At 47.2% G+C, this 23,683-nt stretch overlaps 1 protein-coding gene across 1 annotated transcript in view; it reads left to right on the forward strand.

Moving 5' to 3' along the window:
• Positions 1-21,399, forward strand: part of LOC129818265 (melanopsin-B-like) — a 41,710-nt gene extending 20,311 nt beyond the window's left edge. Inside the window, exons 2-9 of the mRNA XM_055874018.1 lie at positions 1,580-1,713; positions 1,931-2,134; positions 2,337-2,508; positions 3,864-4,025; positions 8,220-8,327; positions 10,002-10,176; positions 16,493-16,639; positions 17,010-21,399. Of these exons, the coding sequence (XP_055729993.1) occupies positions 1,580-1,713; positions 1,931-2,134; positions 2,337-2,508; positions 3,864-4,025; positions 8,220-8,327; positions 10,002-10,176; positions 16,493-16,639; positions 17,010-17,408 (1,501 nt within the window). The 3' untranslated portion in view covers positions 17,409-21,399. The remainder of the gene's footprint in view (positions 1-1,579; positions 1,714-1,930; positions 2,135-2,336; positions 2,509-3,863; positions 4,026-8,219; positions 8,328-10,001; positions 10,177-16,492; positions 16,640-17,009) is intronic.
• Positions 21,400-23,683: the final 2,284 nt, after the last annotated feature.

The following is a 23,683-nucleotide window of genomic DNA, read 5'->3' on the forward strand; positions in this document are numbered from 1 at the left end:
TGGGGAATGGGCGGGCCAGTCCATAGCATCAATGCCTTCCTCTTGCAGGAACTGCTGACACACTCCAGCCACATGAGGTCTATCATTGTCTTGCATTAGGAGGAACCCAGGGCCAACCGCACCAGGATATGGTCTCACAAGGGGTCTGAGGATCTCATCTCGGTACCTAATGGCAGTCAGGCTACCTCTGGCGAGCACATGGAGGGCTGTGCGGCCCCCAAAGAAATGCCACCCCACACCATGACTGACCCACCGCCAAATCGGTCATGCTGGAGGATGTTGCAGGCAGCAGAATGTTCTACACGGCGTCTCCAGACTCTGTCACGTCTGTCACGTGCTCAGTGTGAACCTGCTTTCATCTGTGAAGAGCACAGGGCGCCAGTGGCGAATTTGCCAATCTTGGTGTTCTCTGGCAAATGCCAAACGTCCTGCACGGTGTTGGGCTGTAAGCACAACCCCCACCTGTGGACGTCGGGCCCTCATACCACCCTCATGGAGTCTGTTTCTGACTGTTTGAGCAGACACATGCACATTTGTGGCCTGCTGGAGGTAATTTTGCAGGGCTCTGGCAGTGCTCCTCCTTGCACAAAGGCGGAGGTAGCGGTCCTGCTGCTGGGTTGTTGCCCTCCTACGGCCTCCTCCACGTCTCCTGATGTACTGGCCTGTCTCCTGGTAGCGCCTCCATGCTCTGGACACTACGCTGACAGACACAGCAAACCTTCTTGCCACAGCTCGCATTGACGTGCCATCCTGGATGAGCTGTACTACCTGAGCCACTTGTGTGGGTTGTAGACTCCGTCTTATGCTACCACTAGAGTGAAAGCACCGCCAGCATTCAAAAGTGACCAAAACATCAGCCAGGAAGCATAGGAACTGAGAAGTGGTCTGTGGTCACCACCTGCAGAACCACTCCTTTATTGGGGGTGTCTTGCTAATTGCCTATAATTTCCACCTTTTGTCTATTCCATTTGCACAACAGCATGTGAAATTTATTGTCAATCAGTGTTGCTTCCTAAGTGGACAGTTTGATTTCACAGAAGTGTGATTGACTTGGCGTTACATTGTGTTGTTTAAGTGTTCCCTTGATTTTTTTGAGCAGTGTATATATATATGTTATGAAGACAGGAGAAATGTTCCAGCTATAATAGACTGACCCTAGTCCCCCGACACATAAACTATAGCATAAATACTGTAGGCTGAGACAGGAGGGGTCGGGAGACACTGGAGCCCCGTCTGGTGATACCCCCGGACAGGGCCAAACAGGCAGGATATAACCACACCCACTTTGCCAAAGCACAGACCCCACACCACTAGAGGGATATCTTCAACCACCAACCTACTATCCTGAGACAGGGTAATTCCAGTGTTTTCACTTTTAACTAACGTGAAGTACAGCATCACATCGTTGCCTTCTGACCTGATCTTTATCTCATTATCAGGATAGAAACTATTCTTTGATAATGATTAAGCTTTAGTGATAAAGTGAAAGGTAAAAGCTTAAATGAGCTGTAAACTAATAACAATGACTAAAACATTTTTTAAACAAACACTGCATATGTATATTTGTTCTATATTTCAGTAACAAGAAGCTTCGGACTCCTCCCAACTATTTCATCATGAACCTGGCAGTGAGTGACTTCCTCATGGCCATCACACAGTCCCCCATCTTCTTTGTCAACTGTCTCTACAAGGAGTGGGTGTTTGGAGAAACAGGTACTTTTACCTTCATTCCATAAAGTTGGTAAAATAACCGCATCAGATCAATTGTCATAATTGAAAGCTTCAGCTACTTTGGTATTTTGAGATGAATTATGCTGTTCACACTGAACAAAAAATACTCATCAAAGTTACTCTGTGGAAATTCCATCTCTGAGCTTACTCAGATTGTGAAACGTCTGTTATCTGTCTCTGTGAAATTATTTATGTTCAGGCTGTAAGATGTACGCCTTCTGTGGGGCCTTATTTGGAATCACCTCCATGATCAATCTGCTGGCTATCTCCATTGACCGTTACATCGTCATCACCAAGCCCCTGCAGGCCCTGCACTGGACCTCTAAACGCCGCACCTCCGTCGTCATCGTCATGGTCTGGCTCTACTCGTTGGCTTGGAGCCTGGCGCCTCTCCTGGGCTGGAGTGAGTTCCCTCCACTAACACCGTCCTTTTGGGTGCCAGTTTTCTGACTGTTTCTACTCTCTTGCCAACTCCTTATGGAATTGTCATGCCATGTTTTGCTAGACAATGACACCAATGGAGTTGGCAAGAGCCCAAACAGATCTGGGACCAGGCTAGCAACCTTTTATCTTATCTTTCAATCTAAACCATTGTTCCTATCCAGGTTCCTATATCCCGGAGGGCCTGATGACATCCTGTACGTGGGATTATGTGACCTCCACACCAGCCAATAGGAGCTACACTCTAATGCTATGCGTCTTTGTGTTCTTCATCCCTCTGGGCATCATCTCTTACTGCTACCTATGCATGTTCCTGGCCATACGCACCGGTAGTAGGTGAGTTGGTACATTCACACAGCCATGCCTCTGTGTGCATACACACATAGACATACAGTTGAAGTCGGAGGTTTACATACACTTAGGTTGGAGTCAATTAAACTAGTTTTTCAACCACTTCACAAATGTCTTGTTAACAAACTATAGTTTTGGCAAGTCGGTTAGGACATCTAATTTGTGCATGACACAAGTAATATTTCCAACAATTGTTTACAGACAGATTACTTCACTTATAATTCACTGTATCACAATTCCAGTGGGTCAGAAATGTACATACACTAAGTTGACTGTGTCTTTACACAGCTTGGAAAATTTCAGAAGAAGAGTCAATTGGAGGTGTACCTGTGGATGTATTTCAAGGCCTACCTTCAAACTCAGTGCCTCTTTGCTTGACATCATGGGGAAACCAAAAGAAATCAGCCAAGACCTCAGAATTTTTTTTAGACCTCCACAAGTCTGGTTCATCCTTGGGAGTAATTTCCAATCGCCTGAAGGTACCACGTTCATCTGTACAAACAATAGTACGCAAGTATAAACACCATGGGACCACGCAGCCGTCATACCGCTCAGGAAGGAGACGCGTTCTGTCTCCTAGAGATGAACATACTTTGGTGCGAAAAGTGCAAATCAATCCCAGAACAACAGCAAAGGACCTTGTGAAGATGCTGGAGGAAACAGGTACAAAAGTATCTATATCCACAGTAAAACGAGTCCTATATCGACATAATCTGAAAGGCAGTTTAGCAAGGAAGTTGCCACTGCTCCAAAACCGCCATTAAAAAAGCCAGATTACGGTTTGCAACTGCACATGGGGACAAATATCACACTTTTTGGAGAAATGTCCTCTGGTCTGATGAAACAAAAATAGAACTGTTTGGCCATAATGATCATCCTTATGTCTGGAGGAAAAAGGGGGAGGCTTGCAAGCGGAAGAACACCATCCCAACCGTGAAGCACGGGTGTGGCAGCATCATGTTGTGGGGGTGCTTTGCTGCAGGAGGGACTGGTGCACTTCACCAAATAGATGGCATCATGAGGATGGAAAACTATGTGGACTATGTGGATATATTGAAATAACATCTCAAGACATCAGTCAGGAAGTTAAAGACAGGGAATCGTTACTCGGATTAAATGTCAGGAATTGTGAGAAACTGAGTTTAAATGTATTTGACTAAGGTGCATGTAAACTTCCGACTTCAACTGTATACTGTACTTATATATACACACACACACACACACGCACGCACACAAGCACGCTGACACACACACCATCAAAATACAGATCCAGATGATGGTGCCCTTTGGTTGTCTATCTTCCTCTGACACCCCGAACATCCCCTCTCCGATGCCCACAGAGACATGGAGAAGCTGGGCAGTCAGGTAAGGAAGTCCACCCTGATCCAGCAGCAGTCCATCAAGACTGAGTGGAAGCTGGCCAAGATTGCCTTTGTAGTCATCATCGTGTATGTGATGTCCTGGTCTCCCTACGCCTGCGTCACCCTCATCGCCTGGGCTGGGTAACTATGGTGTTACATATGAATTTGAATGGGGTTCAGTTCCCATATTCACAAATCGTCTCAGTAGGAGGGCTGATCTAGGATCAGTTTTGCCTGTTTTTCAATAATTATGAATATGGACGGGGGTATCTGATGAAAGATGGCGCTGTACTGGATGGTGGCCGTTTTGCAAGCGGCAATACAACTTTGCTATTTTGTGATTCTTTTGTTGTTAATTTTCACTTAATTTGTTCATTTCTTACGACCGACAAGAACTTTTGAACATCAGCTCTGCAGTTACTTACCTCAATTCCGGCTTCAACTTCAACTCATCTACCCTGGCTCTTTCTTTAATTCCGACCCAATTTACGGGCCAAGAGGAAACGCTGACGTTACAGAGGCAAGAGGGGGGATCCTGCAGATCCTGGAGAGATTAAGGTGAAGGGTGAACTGGCCACCTCTTCCGCCCATTCTACTGGCCAATAAACAGTCACTTGATAACAAGATAACCTCCAAACGCGGATTTGCTACCAAGGGTTCTCTGCTTTTCTGAAACGTGGCTCTCGGACACCCCCCATGGCTATCCAACTCGATGGATTCTCCATTTACCGTGCCGACAGGAAGAGGAGTCAGGGAAATCGAGGGGGGAGGGGTTTGCCTATTTATCAACAACAACTGGTGTGCTGACTCGACTGGTGTGCTGGCACTTAATAAACTGTACGAGGTTACAGTATAACCAAGCAGGAAAACATCCAGAAGCTGCTTTTCTGGTTATGGGTGATATTAATTCCGTGTCCTTAAGACTCCACCACTGTGATGCCCAACTTCCATCAACACGTCTCCCTCACCACTAGCGGCAATAAAGTCCTAGACCACTGTTATTCTACCCACAAGCAAGCATACAAGGCCCTCTCTTGTCCACCATTCGGCAAATCAGATATTGACTCTGTACTCCTGCTTCCTGTCTGCAAGCAGAATCTCAAAAAGGAATTACTTAATCACGTCAATGAGCTAACCACCTCCATCACCAGCTTCATTAGAAAATGCATAAGCGACGTTGTCCCCACAGTTAAGGTTTGCAGCTTACCCAATCAAAAGCTCTGGATTAACACTGAGGTTGGAGCTAAAATAAAGTATAGGGCTACCGAGCACAGGACTATCGCAGACAACCACGAGGCTACGGCAGACAACCCTGAGGCTACGGCAGACAACCCTGAGGCTACGGCAGACAACCCTGAGGCTACGGCAGACAACCCTGAGGCTACGGCAGACAACCCTGAGGCTATCGCAGACAATCCTGAGGCTACGGCAGACAACCCTGAGGCTACGGCAGACAACCCTGAGGCTACGGCAGACAACCCTGAGGCTACGGCAGACAACCCTGAGGCTACGGCAGACAACCCTGAGGCTACGGCAGACAACCCTGAGGCTACGGCAGACAACCCTGAGGCTACGGCAGACAACCCTGAGGCTACGGCAGACAACCCTGAGGCTACGGCAGACAACCCTGAGGCTATTGCAGACAACCCTGAGGCTACGGCAGACAACCCTGAGGCTATTGCAGACAACCCTGAGGCTACGGCAGACAACCCTGAGGCTACGGCAGACAACCCTGAGGCTACGGCAGACAACCCTGAGGCTACGGCAGACAACCCTGAGGCTATCGCAGACAACCCTGAGGCTACGGCAGACAACCCTGAGGCTACGGCAGACAACCCTGAGGCTACGGCAGACAACCCTGAGGCTACGGCAGAGTCTTCAAACGAGCAAAATGACAATATAGGAATAATGTGGAATCATATTACACAGGCTCCGACACCCGTCGAATGTGGCAGGGACTACAGTCCATTATGGATTACAAAGGAAGACCCAGCCATGATCTGCCCAACGATGCCGCTCTACCAGACAAACTTATGCACCCTTTGACAATAACATGTGTCGGGTGTGAGAGCCACCACCAACCCAGAAGATAGGGTGATCTTGCTCTCTGAGGCCGACGTGAGTAAAGTCTTTTTTCAGGTCTATACCCGCAAGGCTGCGGGCCCTATGGTATTCCAGGGTTCGTTCTCAGACCATACGCAGAACAGCTGGCAAGTATATTCACAGCAATTTTCAACCTCTCCTTGTCCCAGTCTGTAATCCCCATGACCACCATCATTCCTAGACCCACTTAATTTGCATATCGCCCCAACAGATCCATAGACGACGCAATCTCAATTGCACTCCACACTACCCTCACCCACCTAGATAAGAGGAATACGTATGTGAGAATGCTATCCATTGACTACAGCTCAGCGTTCAACACCATTGTCCTCTCCAAGCTTGTCACCAAGTTTAGGTCCCTGGGACTGAACATTCTCCCTCTGCCTGCAACTGGATCCTGGACTTTCTGGAGGAAGGTGGTGAGGGTAGGCAAAAATCCCCTCCTCCACGCTAACCCTCAACACGGGGGCCCCACAGAGGTGTGTGCTTAGTCCCTTCCTGTACTCCCTGTTTACTCACGACTGCGTAGCGATGCACGACTCGAGTTATACCATCATCAAGTTTGCTGGCGACACAACGGTGGTAGGCCTGATCATCAGCGACGATGAGACAGCCTAAAGGGACGTCACTGACCTGGAAGTGTGGGCCCGGGAACCACAACCTCTTCCTCAACGTCAGTCAGACCAAGGAGCTGATCGTGGACTACAGGAAACGAGGGGGCGAGCAAGCCCCCATCCACATCGATGGGGCTGCAGTGGAGCGGGTCGAGAGCTTCAAGTTCCCGGGTGTTCAAATCACTAAGAACTTAAAATGGTCCACACACACGCGCACAGTCGGGAAAAAGGTGTGACAGTGCCTCTTCCCCCTCAGGAGTTTGAAAAGGTTTGGCATGGGCCCTCAAATACTCAAAAAGTTATACAGCTGTTCCATTGAGGTAATCTTGACTGGCTGCATCACTGCTTGGTATGGCAAAAGCACCGCCCTCGATCGCATGGCCCTACAGAGGGTGGTGCGGACAGCCAAAAATCGTTAGACTCCAACCAACCAAGCCATAGACTGTTCGCTCTGCTTCCTCATGGCAAGCAGTACCGGTGCATCAAGCCTGACACCAACAGGCTTCTGAACAGCTTCTATCCTCATGCCAAAAGACCGCTAAATAGCTAATGAATGTGTGAATTAAAACTTGAAACTTGATCCTACATCAGCACTTCTACTCTGAGATCCTTTATGAATACAAGCCCAGATCTAGTTGTTAGATGCTTTATGAATACAAGCCCAGATCTAGTTGTTGAGATGCTTTATGAATACAAGCCCAGATCTAGTTGTTAGATGCTTTATGAATACAAGCCCAGATCTAGTTGTTGAGATGCTTTATGAATACAAGCCCAGATCTAGTTGTTGAGATGCTTTATGAATACAAGCCCAGATCTAGTTGTTAGATGCTTTATGAATACAAGCCCAGATCTAGTTGTTGAGATGCTTTATGAATACAAGCCCAGATCTAGTTGTTGAGATGCTTTATGAATACAAGCCCAGATCTAGTTGTTGAGATGCTTCAGCAGTAGTTAGAGGGCATGTGATCTGGATATTATGAAGGATCAGGGGTCTTGAAAAAAAATTCTGACTGTTGATTCAGATTTTACTGTAGTTCCTGCAGATCTTTGGTTAATGCAGAAAAATATGGAATACATTCTTTCCAAATTCCACAAATCATTTTAAAGTGAGGCTTGGCTTGGTTCGGAATGGCAGGCACCTATGGGTTTAAATGCTATCAGGGTCAGAGACAGTTTAAACAGTTTTTTTTTTTAGTTTTGTGTGGGGAAGGTACTGTACGTACTGCAGCGAGAGTAGAGGTGAAGAGAGTGAATGTGAAGTGATGGAGTGCAGTCTGTCGGAGAGGAGGGATAATCAAGCATATGATTCCTTCTGCTCACTCCACAACACCTTTGGGTCACTGCCGAGCCATACAAACAGGCTGCACAGGAGCCAACTAGGCAGGCAGTGCAAACAGACACCCACTGACTGACCAAGGCACAGACGGGCACGGACTGACGCATGACTGACCATCCACTGACATACTGAACAAACACAGAGTTCAGACTCCAATCTTATTTTTAGAGGCTGGAAGCAGAGCAGAACAAGTTACTGCCGTATGTCAGTAAAACCTGAGGAAGTCAGATTACTTTATCTGTGAGGCTTGTAGTGTCCTATAAATGTTACCTCTCCTTTCAGCTATGGAAGTACCCTCAGCCCCTACTCCAAGGCAGTCCCTGCTGTCATAGCCAAAGCCTCAGCCATCTATAACCCCTTCATCTATGCCATCATCCACTCCAAATATAGGTGAGTATAGTCATCTTAATGTGTGCCTCCCCTAGGGCATAACTCAAAACACCATTTTATGTACTGTCCTAACCTTTCATAACCTAAGGTTGTTTTGGCAAGTTGCCCTAGGGATCCTTTGGTGTGATTGGGCTTGGCCGTCCAGATTTGACTCCTACAGGGCATTATGAAAGTACTCATACCCCTACGACTTTTCCCACATTTTGTTACGTTACAGCCTTATTCTAAACTGGATTAAATAGTCCCCCCCCACCCTCATTAACCTACACACAACACCTCATAATGACAAAGCAAAAACAGGCTAAAAAAAGTAAACTGAAATATCACATTTACATAAGTATTCAGACCCTTTAATCAGTACTTTGTTGAAGCACCTTTGGCAGCGATTACAGCCTCGATTCTTCTTGGGTATGATGCTACAAGCTCGGCACACCTGTATTTGGGGAGATTCTCCCATTCTTTTCTGCAGATCGGGTTCAAGTCCGGGCTCTGAATGGGCCACTCAGAGGACATTCAGAGACTCGTCCCGAAGCTACTCCTGCATTGTCTTGGCTGTGTGCTTAGGGTTGCTGAACGGTTGGAAGGTGAGCCATCGCCCCAGTCTGAGGTCCTGAGCGCTCTGGAGCAGGTTTTCATCAAGGATCTCTGTACTTTGCTCTGTTCATGGTTCCCTCGATCCTGACTGGTCTCCCAGTCCCTGCCACTGAAAAACATCCCCACAGCATGATGCTGCCTCCACCATGCTTCACCGTAGGGATGGCTCAATCTTGGTTTCATCCATCTGGCCACTCTAGCATAAAAGCCTGATTGTTGGAGTGCTGCAGAGTTGGTTGTCCTTTTGGAAGGTTCTCCCTCCTCCACAGAGTAGCTCTGTTAGAGTGACCATCGGGATCTTGGTCACGTCCCTGACCAAAGCCCTTCTCCCCTGATTGCTCAGTTTGGCAAGGCGGCCAGCTCTAGGAAGAGTCTTCGTGGTTCCAATCTTCTTCCATTTAAGAATGATGGAGGCCACTGGGTTCTTTGGGACCTTCAATACTGCAGAAATGTTTTGGTACCCTTCCCCAGATCTGTGCCTCGACACAATCCTGTCTCTGAGCTCTAAGGACAATTCCTTCGACCTCATGGCTTGGTTTTTGCTCTGACATGCACTGTCAACTGTGGGACCTTATATAGACAGGTGTGTGCCTTTCCAAATCATGTCCAATCAACTGAATTTACCACAGATGGACCTCAATCAAGTTATAGAAACATCTCAAGGATGATCAATGGAAACAGGATGCACCTGAGCTCAATTTCAAGTCTCATAGCAAAGGGTCTGAAAACTTACATAAATAAGGTATTTCTGTTTTCGTTTTTTTTTCTTCATTTGCAACAATTTCTAAAAACCTGTTTTTGCTTTGTCATTATGTGGTATTGTGTGTAGATTAATGAGGAAAAACATTTATGTAATCCATTTTGGAATAAGGCTGTGATGTAACAAAATGTGGCAAAAGTCAAGGGGTCTGAATACTTTCCGAATGCACTGTATAACTGACTTGTTACATCTGACTTAGGTGATGACAATAGGGATGATTTGGTGTACTATATGCTTGATGTTGTATCCATCCTTCCTCTTGCCACTCTCATCCTTTTACCATCTACTTTCCTTTCTTTTTTGTTGACTCTCCCATACAGAGACACTCTGGCAGAGAAGGTTCCCTGTCTGCACTGCCTGGCCCAGACCCCTAGGAAGGACTTTATCTATGTGTCCAACAGTGAGTCCTCCTTCAGGGACTCCATGCTCAGCAGACAGTCCTCCACCTCCAAGACCAAGTTCCATAGAGTGTCCTCTATGTCCACCGGAGACACAGTGAGTTAGTGTGCTTCTGTGGGTTTGGAGGGTAGGGTTGGGGGTAGAGGGGTGGTAGGGGTAGAGGGTGGAGGGTAGGGGTAGAGGGGTGGAGGGTAGGGGTGGAGGGTAGAGGAGTGTAGGACAGTTGGGTAGGGGTAGAGGAGTGTGGGAGAGGGGTGGAGGGTAGGGTTAGAGGGGTGTAGGAGAGGGGTGGAGGGTAGAGGTAGAGTGGTTTAGTGTAGAGGAGTGGAGGGTAGAGGTAGAGGAATGGGTGGTAGGAGTGGAGGGGTTGAGGGTAGGGGTAACGGCCAAAATACATAATACTTCCAGATCAACTGTAATATCAATACCATTGTAAAGCACAATTTCTCCCCTTTCCAACAAAATCAATGACGAGCCCTTCATGATGCCCATCTCTGCATGATTAAAGAAGACAATGAGCTCCGTCGGGTCTTTTTAAAAATGGCGGGTGGGGAAGCGAAACCTACTGCGTGATAGTGAGAAAGAAAGATGTCGTGTGGGGAAACGTCTTTTTTCACTCGATCTGTCCAATTTATCACCTTATCACCTCTAAAATGTAAATAAAACACTATAAAGAGTTGATATAATGTGTCATTATATACCTATTTAAGGTTTGTGTCGGATTTGAATCAGGTTTTTAGGGCGGTGCTAAAGGGATCTTCAGAAGTAAACAACAGCTGTTGAGAGTCATGATAGCTTGCAGTGATGATGCAAAAAATGACTAGGTATCCCCTTACCCTGTCCTTGTCCTTTTCTTGTTTTTAAACGGTGAGAGAAGTGCTACACCTGGTGGAGAGAGGCTTTAAGACAGAATTAGTTGCTTTATGCGTACTGTACATTACGCCATGACACATCACGATGTAACGTACAGCGTCAGAGGGGTCCGTTTTTTCAACTTTTCTCCAATACCATAGAGCCATTACCATGTCAATCAATGCTTAAATAGAAACCTAGTTCAAACCCCCGATTTTGAAGTCAACACAGTCGCTACAGTCCCATTCGTTTTCTTTGTAGCCTCGTTTGAATGTCGTGGTTGCGCACATTTGTACAGAATGGGGTTACACACCGTTAGAGTGGTGTGGGGTAGGGGTAGAGAGGTGGAGGGTAGGGCTAGAGAGGTGGAGGGTAGGGTGGTAGGGGTAGTGGGCTGTAGGGGTAGTGGGCTGTAGGGTAGGGGTAGGGGTAGAGTGGTTTAGGGTAGGGAGGGAGGGGTGGAGGGTAGGGGTAGAGGGTATGGGTAGAGGGGTGGAGGGTAGGGGTAGAGGGTAGGGGTAGAGGGTGGAGGGTAGGGGTAGAGGGTGGAGGGTAGAGGTAGAGGAGTGTAGGGTAGAGGTAGAGGAGTGTAGGGTAGAGGTGTAGGGTAGAGGGGTGGAGGGTAGGGGTAGAGTGGTTTAGGGTAGAGTTAGAGGAGTGTAGGGTAGAGGTAGAGGGGTGTAGGGTAGAGGAGTGTAGGGTAGAGGTAGAGGGGTGGGGGGTAGAGTTAGAGTGGTTAAGGGTAGAGTTAGTGGGGTATAGGGTAGAGGTAGAGGGGTGGAGGGTAGAGGTAGAGGGTTTGGAGAGTCGGGTAGAGAGTGTGGAGGGTAGGGGTGGAGGGTAGGGTTAGAGGGGTTGAGGGTAGAGGAGTGTAGGGTAGAGGTAGAGGGGTTGGGGGTAGAGGTAGAGTGGTGGAGGGTAGAGGTAGAGTGGTTTAGGGTAGAGTTAGAGGAGTGAGGGTAGAGGTAGAGGTAGAGGGGTGGAGGGTAGAGGTAGAAGTAGAGGGTTTGGAGAGTAGGGGTAGAGGGGTAGATGCTGCACAGGATAGATGTCTCATGTTGCCAGGCATACACAAAGGCTGGAATCGTTATTTTGTAAGTATGTTTCTGAGAAAATGTATTAAAATAAATAAAAACATTGTAAAGCACAGTGCTCTACAGCAGTGGTTCCCAAAGTTTGTATAGTCTCGTACCCCTTAAAACATTCAACCTCCAGCTGCGTACCCCCTCTAGCATCAGGGTCAGCTGCGTACCCCCTCTAGCATCAGGGTCAGCTGCGTACCCCCTCTAGCATCAGAAGCAGCTGCGTACCCCCTCTAGCATCAGAAGCAGCTGCGTACCCCCTCTAGCATCAGGGTCAGCTGCGTACCCCCTCTAGCACCAGGGTCAGCTGCGTACCCCCTCTAGCACCAGGGTCAGCTGCGTACCCCCTCTAGCACCAGGGTCAGCTGCGTACCCCTCTAGCACCAGGGTCAGCTGCGTACCCCCTCTAGCACCAGGATCAGCTGCGTACCCCCTCTAGCACCAGGGTCAGCTGCGTACCCCCTCTAACATCAGGGTCAGCTGTGTACCCCCTCTAGCATCAGGGTCAGCTGCGTACCCCCTCTAGCATCAGGGTCAGCTGCGTACCTCCTCTAACATCAGGGTCAGCTGCGTACCTCCTCTAACATCAGGGTCAGCTGCGTACCCCCTCTAGCACCAGGGTCAGCTGCGTACCCCCTCTAGCATCAGGGTCAGCTGCGTACCCCCTCTAACATCAGGGTCAGCTGCGTACCCCCTCTAGCACCAGGGTCAGCTGCGTACCCCCTCTAGCACCAGGGTCAGCTGCGTACCCCCTCTAGCACCAGGGTCAGCTGCGTACCCCCTCTAGCACCAGGGTCAGCTGCATACCCCCTCTAGCACCAGGGTCAGCTGTGTACCCCCTCTAGCACCAGGGTCAGCTGCGTACCCCCTCTAGCACCAGGGTCAGCTGCGTACCCCATCTAACATCAGGGTCAGCTGCGTACCCCCTCTAGCATCAGGGTCAGCTGCGTACCCCCTCTAACATCAGGGTCAGCTGCGTACCCCCTCTAACATCAGGGTCAGCTGCGTACCCCCTCTAGCACCAGGGTCAACGCACTTTCAAATGTTGTTTTTTGCCATCATTGTAAGCCTTCCACAAACACACTATACGATACATTTATTAAACATAAGAATAAGAGTTTTTGTCACAACCTGGCTCATGGGAAGTGATAAAGAGCTCTTCTAGGACCAGGGCACAAATAATAACATAATAATAATCAATAATTTTGCTCTTTACTTAGCCATCTTACATATAAAACCTTATTTGTTCATCAAAAATGGTGAATAACTCACCACAGGTTAATGAGAAGGGTGTGCTTGAAAGGATGCACATAACTCTGCAATGTTGGGTTGTATTGGAGAGAGTCTGTCTTTTATAATTTTTCACACACAGTCTGTGCCTGTATTTAGTATTCATGTTAGTGAGGGCCGAGAATCGAGACTCACATAGGTACATGGTTGCAAAGGGCATCAGTGTCTTAACAGCACAATTTGCCAAGGCAAGAAACTCTGAGCGCAGCCATATCCAGAAATCTGGCAGTGGCTTCTAATTAAATTACATTTCCACAGAACCGCTTGTTGCAATTTTGATGAGGCACTCTTGTTCAGATGTGGACTGGAGGCAGGGCATGAAACGGATAACGAATCCAATTGTTTGTGTCATCTGTTTCGGGAAAGTACCTGCGTAATTGCACACCCAGCTCACTCGGGTGCTTCGCTGCAGTGTATATCACATTTGACATTGTCCATAAGCTTGTTCATTTGCACACAAAAAATCATACAATGATGGAAAGCCCTTTGAGTTGTCCTTGTTAATGCAGACAGAGAACAGCTTCAACTTCTTAATCAAAGCCTCAATTTTGTCCCTCATGTTGAATATAGTTGTGGAGTCCCTGTAATCCTAGATTCAGATCATTCAGTCGAGAAAAAACATCACCCAGATAGGCCAGTTGTGTGAGAAACCCATCATCGTTCAAGCAGTCAGACAAGTAAAAATGATGGTCAGTAAAGAAAACTTTAAGCTCGTCTCTCAATAAAAAAAAAAAATTGTCAATACTTTGCCTCTCTAACCAGCACACTTCTTTCTGTATGTTGTAAAAGTGTTACATGGTCGCTGCCCATATCATTGCATAATGCAGAAAATACACAAGAGTTCTTGTGCCTTGCTTTAACAAAGTTAACCATTTCCACTGTAGTGTCCAAAACGTCTTTCAAGCTGTCATGCATTCCCTTGGCAGCAAGAACCTCTTGGTGGATGCTGCAGTGTACCCAAGTGGCGTCGGGAGCAACTGCTTGCATGTTACCACTCCACTTTGTCTCCCTGTCATGGCTTTTGCACCATCACTAGATACCAACACATCTTGACCACCAAAGTCCATTTGATGTCACAAAGCTGTCCAGTACTTTAAAAAAATATTTCCAGAAGAGGATGTCTTCCATAATTGACCCCCCATAAACGTAACGGATATACACCAGGAGCTGTGCCAGGCCCGCCGCGTCTGTTGATTCATCCAGCTGTGGAAAATACAAATGTACTGTTTGAAAAAGTGAAGGAAAAAAAAGGAAAAAATCTTTCACATTTTTATTTGGTGTACCTCCGACGGCATTGCGCGTACCCCTGGGGGTATGCATTCCCCAGTTTGGGAATACCTGCTCTAGAGATAACTGGACTAAACCATCACATGTGTGAGATCTTTTCACTATGTTACTATATAAACAATATCACAAGACAAATACGATATAATGGAGCAGTATGAAGATGTAATCTCTTAAACTGATTAAAGCTGCGAAAGGTGAAACAGCGCCACTGGCTGACACATTTGTTATTGTTTTTGTTTTGAGATGAACATCCTGCTTCATGGTAAAAAAAAAAGGTTGTACAGTCTGCTGTTCTTTCTCGCGTGTAATGATGTCTGAGGAGAAAAACAGTGCTTTAGTTTGAAGAAACGACTTTGTTGTTGTAGTGTAGCAAACAGACGTGGCCGTTTCACCGCTATGGATTCCAGCATTATGACGTGTCTTATGCGTCGTTGGCGTAACACACAATAACTTTACTTTGTGTTTACATGCTGAATTAGAGCTCAGCTGCTGAGTGAGGACAAAGACCAAAATCCTTCTAGGTGCCAAGACAACTTCCTGACACACCCCAGGGCTCTTGACTAACTGGCTAACACACACATGCATCCAGCAGCACACCAGGAGCTCTGGGTCTGATGCTCTGATGCTGTGTGTGTTTGATGTTGTGGACCCATGGGGAGAGGTCTGTAGGGGAAACGAGTGTCCTTCTGAGCCCCTTCAGAGCTGTGTGTCCAGTGGTCCACTGGTCTGGGGAGGGTGCCTTGGGCAGATTCAGCACTACTGTACCTGCCGGTTCCACTTTAGACCGTCTGGAAATGCTAACTCTGCACAATCACAGCTGAACAGCAGGAGGTATATATCCTGGACCTCCTACATATGGACCTACTGGACCCCCCCCCCCCAAAAAAAAAAGTTCATATTTTAGAGTTTGAGTTATATATGCATACTTTCTTGAAACTGAATTTACAGTACATACAGTATACTGAGCAGTGGCTGACTTGGACTTGGCTGACCTGGCTGACTTGTGTCCTGGCTGACTTGGTTGGCTTGGACCTGGTTGACTTGGACCTGGCTGACTTAGTTGACTTGGACCTGGCTGGCTTGGACCTGGCTGACTTGGTTGACTTGGACCAGGCTGACCTGGTTGACTTGGACCAGGCTGACTTGGTTGACTTGGACCAGGCTGACCTGGTTGACTTGGACCTGGATGACCTGGTTGACTTGGACCTGGTTGACTTGGACCTGGCTGACCTGGTTGACTTGGACCTGGATGGCTTGGTTGACTTGGACCTGGATGGCTTGGACCTGGCTGACCTGGTTGACTTGGACCTGGATGGCTTGGTTGACTTGGACCTGGATGACTTGGACCTGGCTGACCAGGATGACTTGGACCTGGATGACTTGGACCTGGCTGACCTGGTTGACTTGGACCTGGATAACTTGGACCTGGATAACTTGGACCTGGATGACTTGGACCTGGCTGACCTGGTTGACTTGAACCTGGATAACTTGGACCTGGATAACTTGGACCTGGATGACTTGGACCTGGCTGACTTGGACCTGGATTACTTGGACCTGGCTGACCTGGTTGATTGGACCTGGCTGACCTGGTTGACTTGGACCTGGCTGACCTGGTTGACTTGGACCAGGATGACTTGGACCTGGCTGACCTGGTTGACTTGGACCTGGCTGACCTGGACCTGGATGACTTGGACCTGGATGACTTGGACCTGGCTGACCAGGATGACTTGGACCTGGCTGACCTGGTTGACTTGGACCTGGATTACTTGGACCTGGATGACTTGGACCTGGCTGACCTGGTTGACTTGGACCTGGATGACTTGGTTGACTTGGACCTGGATGACTTGGTTGACTTGGACCTGGCTGACCTGGACCCGTATTGTGTGTAACCTCCACAGCAGATGAGGAGTGATGTCGAGCTGGACCCCATGGACAAGCAGGGCCAGTCTCTGAGAATCAGCCACTCCTCTGGAGCTCTGAGAGTGAAGGAGTGCAGACAGTCATCCCAGCAGCGGGCCAAGATAAGGAACAGCAACAGCCAGGAAAAGGTAAGGTTGGAGTTCCAGCTAGGAGTTGGTGGCTGGGTAGAACTTTGCACGGTTTCTATGGCGAACTGTCACTCAAACACACGTTTGGGGGGCACTGTAATGCTTTTCTGAACATGAAACGAATCTGTCAGGCTGACAGCGTAATCCAAAATGTAAATAACAGCTGGTACCTGGTATACTCAGGTTCACAGGTGCTTTAACATAATTGATTTATTTATACATTATTTACGCAATTTGCAATCATTTGCAATGGAACAGAGGCATAGACAGGAGTTTTTCAAAATATGAAATAGTTGAGAAGTCACTACTTGAAAATTATGAGGATGGTATAAATGTAATTCCCAACCCATTTATTTTGGTGCTCTCATAGTGTGAGAGGGGCTCACTGAGCTGCTGTGACCACGACCTGGTGTCTGAATCTGTCAACATGGCCACCGTGCCCCTCCTTATGACCAGAGAGGAGGCTGGAGAGGGGTGGCAGGGGGAGGACAAGGAGAAGACCCAGGACAGAGTCCTCCAGTCAGCCCTTGAGGTGGAGGCCCCTCCACCCCCAGCCTCACCCCCCAGGTCCCCCAGGACCCTGATCCACAACAAACACAGACACTCTGAGGTTTCCCAGATCATCATCATCCCCTTGTCAGAGACGACGGGGGACTATAAGGGGGAGGAGCACGGAGCGCAGATCCGTGAGAAGAACTTGCTACTGGGCCTGCAGAGTTTAAACTGCTCCACTGAACTGCTGGAGTCGGTAGAGAAATTCCTCTCCTGAAACACCCCTGTTGAGTCTGTCTGAAGGTTTTGTGGTGTGTGCATGATGTGTGGATGTGTTACTGTCACATTACTGTACAATACAGACAATCGAGAGCAAGTGAGGATTGTTATAGTCCAAGGAGGTTATACATACACTGTAACTGAAAACGGTCAATTATACGCACATTTTGGGTATTATCAAAAGTAAAATAATCTGAAACATTTTTCTGCAGCATACTATAAATTGTGGTGCATTGTGGGAAAATTTTGTGGGCAGGGAAAGAGTTGCTGTATTTCGAATGGTACTGTAATTCCACCCCACAGAATACAGTATCTTTGGAGCATTCTATCTGTACAAAAACCTTTTGACCACTAGTGGGTGCACGGCATTGTAGTTTCTGTCTCATTAACATATTTTGTGGTGTGGTAAGAAGATATTTTTATTGCACCCGGGAGTGAGAATGCTGCACCAATTTAACTCATATGTGGTTAAGTGTCCCAACAATTTGTACAGGGGCCAGATTATAGCTGCAATATGTAACTTTTTGGGCAACCTGACCAAATTCACATATAAATGTGAGTTATAGATTTGTCATTCTCATTGAAAGCATGTCTAAGAAGTGGTAGATCTGTTATATGCGTGTTATTTATATGCTTCCTGTTCATAAGTTGTGTTTTTGAATCTTTTACTTTCGGTTTTGTATACCAGCTTCAAACAGCTGAAAATACAATAGTTTTGGTTATGGAAAATATATTTCACAGCAGTTTAGATGGTACAATGATTCTATATACACTATACTTGTTTGTTTTGTCATATAAACTGAAATTAGGCAAACTATTAGAATTTTTGCAACCAGGAAATGGCGGTGCGATTTCTGCATAGTGCGTCTTTAAACCTTAGATGGCTGAGCATTTTGCCATGTCCTTTTGGTCTGTTTTGCCCTGTAGTTGCTGCCTTTGTTAAGGCCTCCAGAAGTGCAAGTAATTTAAAACACCAAATATTTATTATTATAAACTGGGTGGTTCGATCCCTGAATGCTGATTGGCTGACAGCCATGGTATATCAGACCATATACCACGGTTATGAAAAAAACATTTATTTTTACTGCTCTAATTACGTTGGCAACCAGTTTATAATAGCAATAAGGGGGTGAAGTGACTATGCATATATAGTAAACAGCGAGTGCTGTAATCACTACTGTTCTCGCAGTCGCAACTGTGTGTAGCCAGCAGTAGTGGGAAAAGTACACAATTGTTATACTTGAGTAAAAGTAAAGATACCTTAATAGAAAATGACTAAAGTTAAAGTGAAAATCATCCAGTAAAATACTACTTGAGTAAAAGTAAAAGTATTTGGTTTTAAATATACTTAAGTATCAAAAGTAAATGTAATTGCTAAAATATACTTAAGTATCAAAAGTACAAGTATAGATCATTTCAAATTCCTTATATAAAGCAAACCAGATAGCACCATTTTCTTGTTTAATGTATGTATAACCAGGGGCACACTCATACACTCTGACATAATTTACAAAGGAAGCAGATCAGAGGCAGTAGAGATGACCAAGGATGTTCTCTTGATAAGTGTATGAGTGAATTGGACCCTTTTGAGCATTCAGGGAAAATGTATGGAGTAAAATGTACATTATTTTCTTTAGGAATGTGGTGAAGTAGAAGTATAAGTTATCAAAAATATGAATAGTAAAGTAAAGTCCAGATAACACAAAAAAGGACTTAAGTAGTACTTTAAAGTCTTTTTTACTTATTTACACCACTGGTAGCTAGCCAATCATCTGGTCTTTATGTGTAGCCAATCAGCTACTAACTTTTTCACAACTTTCAGAGGATGTGCGATTTATTGTATGATCTTGACACACTTCTATCCAAGTACATGTGTTTGTCTTATGTATGATCTTATGTCTTATGACAAACAAATAATTGTGTCTCCTACAGCAGGCCACTGAGTAGCTTGTGCTTTATCTGCTATAGCCTAAGTAGTAGCTACCATCACCAGACTAGGACATACAGACAGACACTGTAAAGACTGGGATGGACTTGCTTTTTGGTGCCCAACCCAGTGTCATTCTGAATGTGCACATTCTAAAAACAACCAGCACATCAGTAGAGGGCCAACTGATTCATCAGAAATCAATAAGCCAAAAGACAAACTTGATTCAAACCAAATGATGCTGCCCAATCCAAATAATCTAGACTCAAGCACTGTTACTTTACATATGGTATACTTCACTTAGGGTGACATTTCATGTACTGTGTAACATTTAGTAATTTCCTGTGATTTAACCTTTGGGAAAAAAACAATAATTATTGAAATGTTTAGGTTGTATTTTGTGCGTGAATAGACTATTCTTTAATTAATGCTTCCTTTTTCCCCCCAACAGTCTACAACTGGGTTTGTAAGCCCCCATGGACTGTAGAGAATGTCTTCATCATCTGTCACAAGTAATGTATGTTCTGTTGTATGTGCACATAATCTTGTATTTCCTGTAGGTAAGAGAGTCCTATTACATGACGGGTTTATAAACTCAGCAAAAAAAGAAAGGTTCTCTCACTGTCAACTGCATTTATTTTCAGCATACTTAACATGTGTAAATATTTGTATGAACATAACAAGATTCAACAACTGAAACATAAACTGAACAAGTTCCACAGCCATGTGACGAACGTAAATGGAATAATGTGTCCCTGAACAAAGGGAGGGTCAAAAACAGTCAGTATCTGGTGTGGCCACCAGCTGCATTAAGTACTGCAGTGCATCTCCTCCTCATGGACTGCACCAGATTTGCCAGTTCTTGCTGTGAGACGTTACCCCCCTCTTCCACCAAGGAACCTGCAAGTTCCCAGACATTTCTGGGGGGAATGGCCCTAGCCCTCACCCTCCGATCCAACAGGTCCCAGACGTGCTCAATGGGATTGAGATCCGGGCTCTTTGCTGGCCATGGCAGAACACTGACATTTCTGTCTTGCAGGAAATAACGCACAGAACGAGCAGTATGGCTGGTGGCATTGTCATGCTGAAGGGTCATGTCAGGATGAGCCTGCAGGAAGGGTACCACATGAGGGAGGAGGATGTCTTCCCTGTAACGCACAGCGTTGAGATTGCCTGAGATTGCCTGAGATTGCCTGCAATGGCGAATCCGACCATTACCCCTGGTGAGACAAAACCGTGACTCGTCAGTGAAGACGAGTCAGTCCTGTCTGGTTCAGCGACGGGGGGTTTGTGTTGTTGCAGGTGATGTCTGGTGAGGACCTGCCTTACAACAGGCCTACAAACCCTCAGTCCAGCCTTTCTCAGCCTATTGCGGACAGTCTGAGCACTGATGGAGGGAATGTGCGTTCCTGGTGTAACTCGTGCAGTTGTTGTTGCCATCCTGTACCTGTCCCGCAGGTGTGATGTTCGGATGTACTGATCCTGTGCAGGTGTTGTTACACGTGGTCTGCCACTGCGAGGACAATCAGCTGTCCATCCTGTCTCCCTGTAGTGCTGTCTTAGGCATCTCACAGTACGGACATTGCAATTTATTGCCCTGGCCACATCTGCAGTCCTCATGCCTCCTTGCAGCATGCTTAAGGCACGTTCACGCAGATGAGCAGGGACCCTGGGCATCTTTCTTTTGGTGTTTTTCAGAGTCAGTAGAAAGGCCTCTTTAGTGTCCTAAGTTTTCATAACTGTGAACTTAATTGCCTACCGTCTGTAAGCTGTTAGTGTCTTAATAACTACCGTTCCATAGGTGCATGTTCATTCATTTTTATGGTTCATTGAACAAGCATGGGAAACAGTGTTTAAACCCTTTACAATGAAGAGCTGCAAAGTTATTTAGATTTTTACGAATTATCTTTGAAAGACAGGGTCCTGAAAAAGGGACGTTTCTTTTTTTGCTGAGTTTACTACATGGTTTGGGTATCATAAACCCCAAAAATCTGAGGGGGACAAATGACATAATGATGGCTGGGGGGTGGGTCCCAAATTGGAGAATTTTACAATCTAGAGCCATAATCACTATGCTTAATTCTATGTAAAATATATATATATATATATATATATGTTTATTTTTTATCTAAGCATACCTCTTGAGCTGTCTGTATCCTCCTGACTGGTGTTTATTTTTTTATTAAAGAAACTAAATATGCTTCTCTGCTAAAATCTGGGTACAAGATTGAAAGAAATGTGAGTCTTATTCAGTTTAGTAATTGCTTGCTTTTCTAAAGTCTACCAACCTTGCCATCTTCGTGGGATGAAGGAGAGGACCAAGACGCAGCGCGGCTAGTGTTCAACATAATTTCATAAAGAATGTGAACACTACAAACAACAAAACAATAAATGTGAAAACCGAAAACAGTCCTATCTGGTGCAGAACACAAAGACAGAAGACAACCACCCACAATCCCCAACACAAAACAAGCCACCTATATATGATTCTCAATCAGGGACAACGATTGACAGCTGCCTCTGATTGAGAACCATATTAGGCTGAACACAGAAACAGACAAACTAGACACACAACATAGAATTCCCACCCAGCTCACGTCCTGACCAACACTAAACAAGCAAAACACATAAGAACGAGGACGAGGACACCACTCCACCACTGTCTTTGTCCCCCTCCTTAGCGTCCTTTGAGTGGTCGACCCTCACCCACGACCTTGGCCTAAGAATCCTCCCCAAGGCCCCCACATGATTTAGGAGGTAGCTCAGGACAGAGAGGTAGCTCAGGACAGAGAGGTAGCTCCGGACTGAGTGGCAGCTCCGGACTGAGTGGCAGCTCCGGACTGTAGGGCAGCTCCGGACTGTAGGGCAGCTCCGGACTGTAGGGCAGCTCCGGACTGTAGGGCAGCTCATGACTGTAGGGCAGGTCATGACGGTAGGGCAGCTCCGGACTGTAGGGCAGCTCATGACTGTAGGGCAGCTCATGACTGTAGGGCAGCTCATGACTGTAGGGCAGCTCATGACTGTAGGGCAGCTCATGACTGTAGGGCAGCTCGTGACTGTAGGGCAGCTCATGACTGGAAGGCAGCTCATGACTGGAAGGCAGCTCATGACTGGAAGGCTGCTCATGACTGGAAGGCAGAATCCTCCCCAAGGCCCCCACATGATTTAGGAGGTAGCTCAGGACAGAGAGGTAGCTCAGGACAGAGAGGTAGCTCAGGACAGAGGGGTAGCTCAGGACTAATGGCAGCTCCGGACTGAGTGGCAGCTCCGGACTGAGTGGCAGCTCCGGACTGTAGGGCAGCTCATGACTGTAGTGCAGCTCATGACTGTAGGGCAGCTCATGACTGTAGGGCAGCTCATGACTGTAAGGCAGCTCATGACTGTAGGGCAGCTCATGACTGTAGGGCAGCTCATGACTGGAAGGCAGCTCATGACTGGAAGGCTGCTCATGACTGTAGGGCAGCTCATGACTGTAGGGCAGCTCATGACTGTAGGGCAGCTCATGACTGGAAGGCAGCTCTGGCAGCTCCTGACTGGCGGGCGGCTCTGGCAGCTCCTGACTGGCTGGCGGCTCTGGCAGCTCCTGACTGGCTGGCGGCTCTGGCAGCTCCTGACTGGCTGGCGGCTCTGGCGGCTCCTGACTGGCTGGCGGCTCTGGCGGCTCCTGACTGACGGACGGCTCTTGCGGCTCCTGACTGACGGACGGCTCTAATGGCTCGGGACAGACGGGCGGCTCTGAAGGCTCGTGGCAGACGGGCGGCTCTGAAGGCGCTGGGCAGACAGATGGCTCAGATGGCGCTGGGCAGACGGATGGCTCAGACGGCGCTGAGCAGACGGATGGCTCAGACGGCGCTGGGCAGACGGATGGCTCAGATGGCGCTGGGCAGACGGATGGCTCAGATGGCGCTGGGCAGACGGATGGCTCAGACGGCGCTGGGCAGACGGATGGCTCAGATGGTGCTTGGCAGGCAGGCAGCTCAGACGGCATTGGGCAGACGAGCAGTGCAGTCGGCGTTGGGCAGACGGCCGACTCTGACCTGCTGAGGCGCACAGTAGGCTTGGTGCGTGGTGCCGGAACTGGTGGTACCGGACTGGAGACACGCACCTCAAGGCTAGTGCGGGGAGCAGGAACAGGGCACACTGGACTCTCGATGCGATTAATAAAGAATATGTGAACACTACAAACAACAAAACAATAAATGTGAAAACCGAAAACAGTCCTATCTGGTGCAGAACACAAAGACAGAAGACAACCACCCACAATCCCCAACACAAAACAAGCCACCTATATATGATTCTCAATCAGGGACAACGATTGACAGCTGCCTCTGATTGAGAACCATATT

This window comes from Salvelinus fontinalis, chromosome 21 (assembly GCF_029448725.1).
Source record: "Salvelinus fontinalis isolate EN_2023a chromosome 21, ASM2944872v1, whole genome shotgun sequence".
Lineage (NCBI taxonomy): Eukaryota > Metazoa > Chordata > Actinopteri > Salmoniformes > Salmonidae > Salvelinus > Salvelinus fontinalis.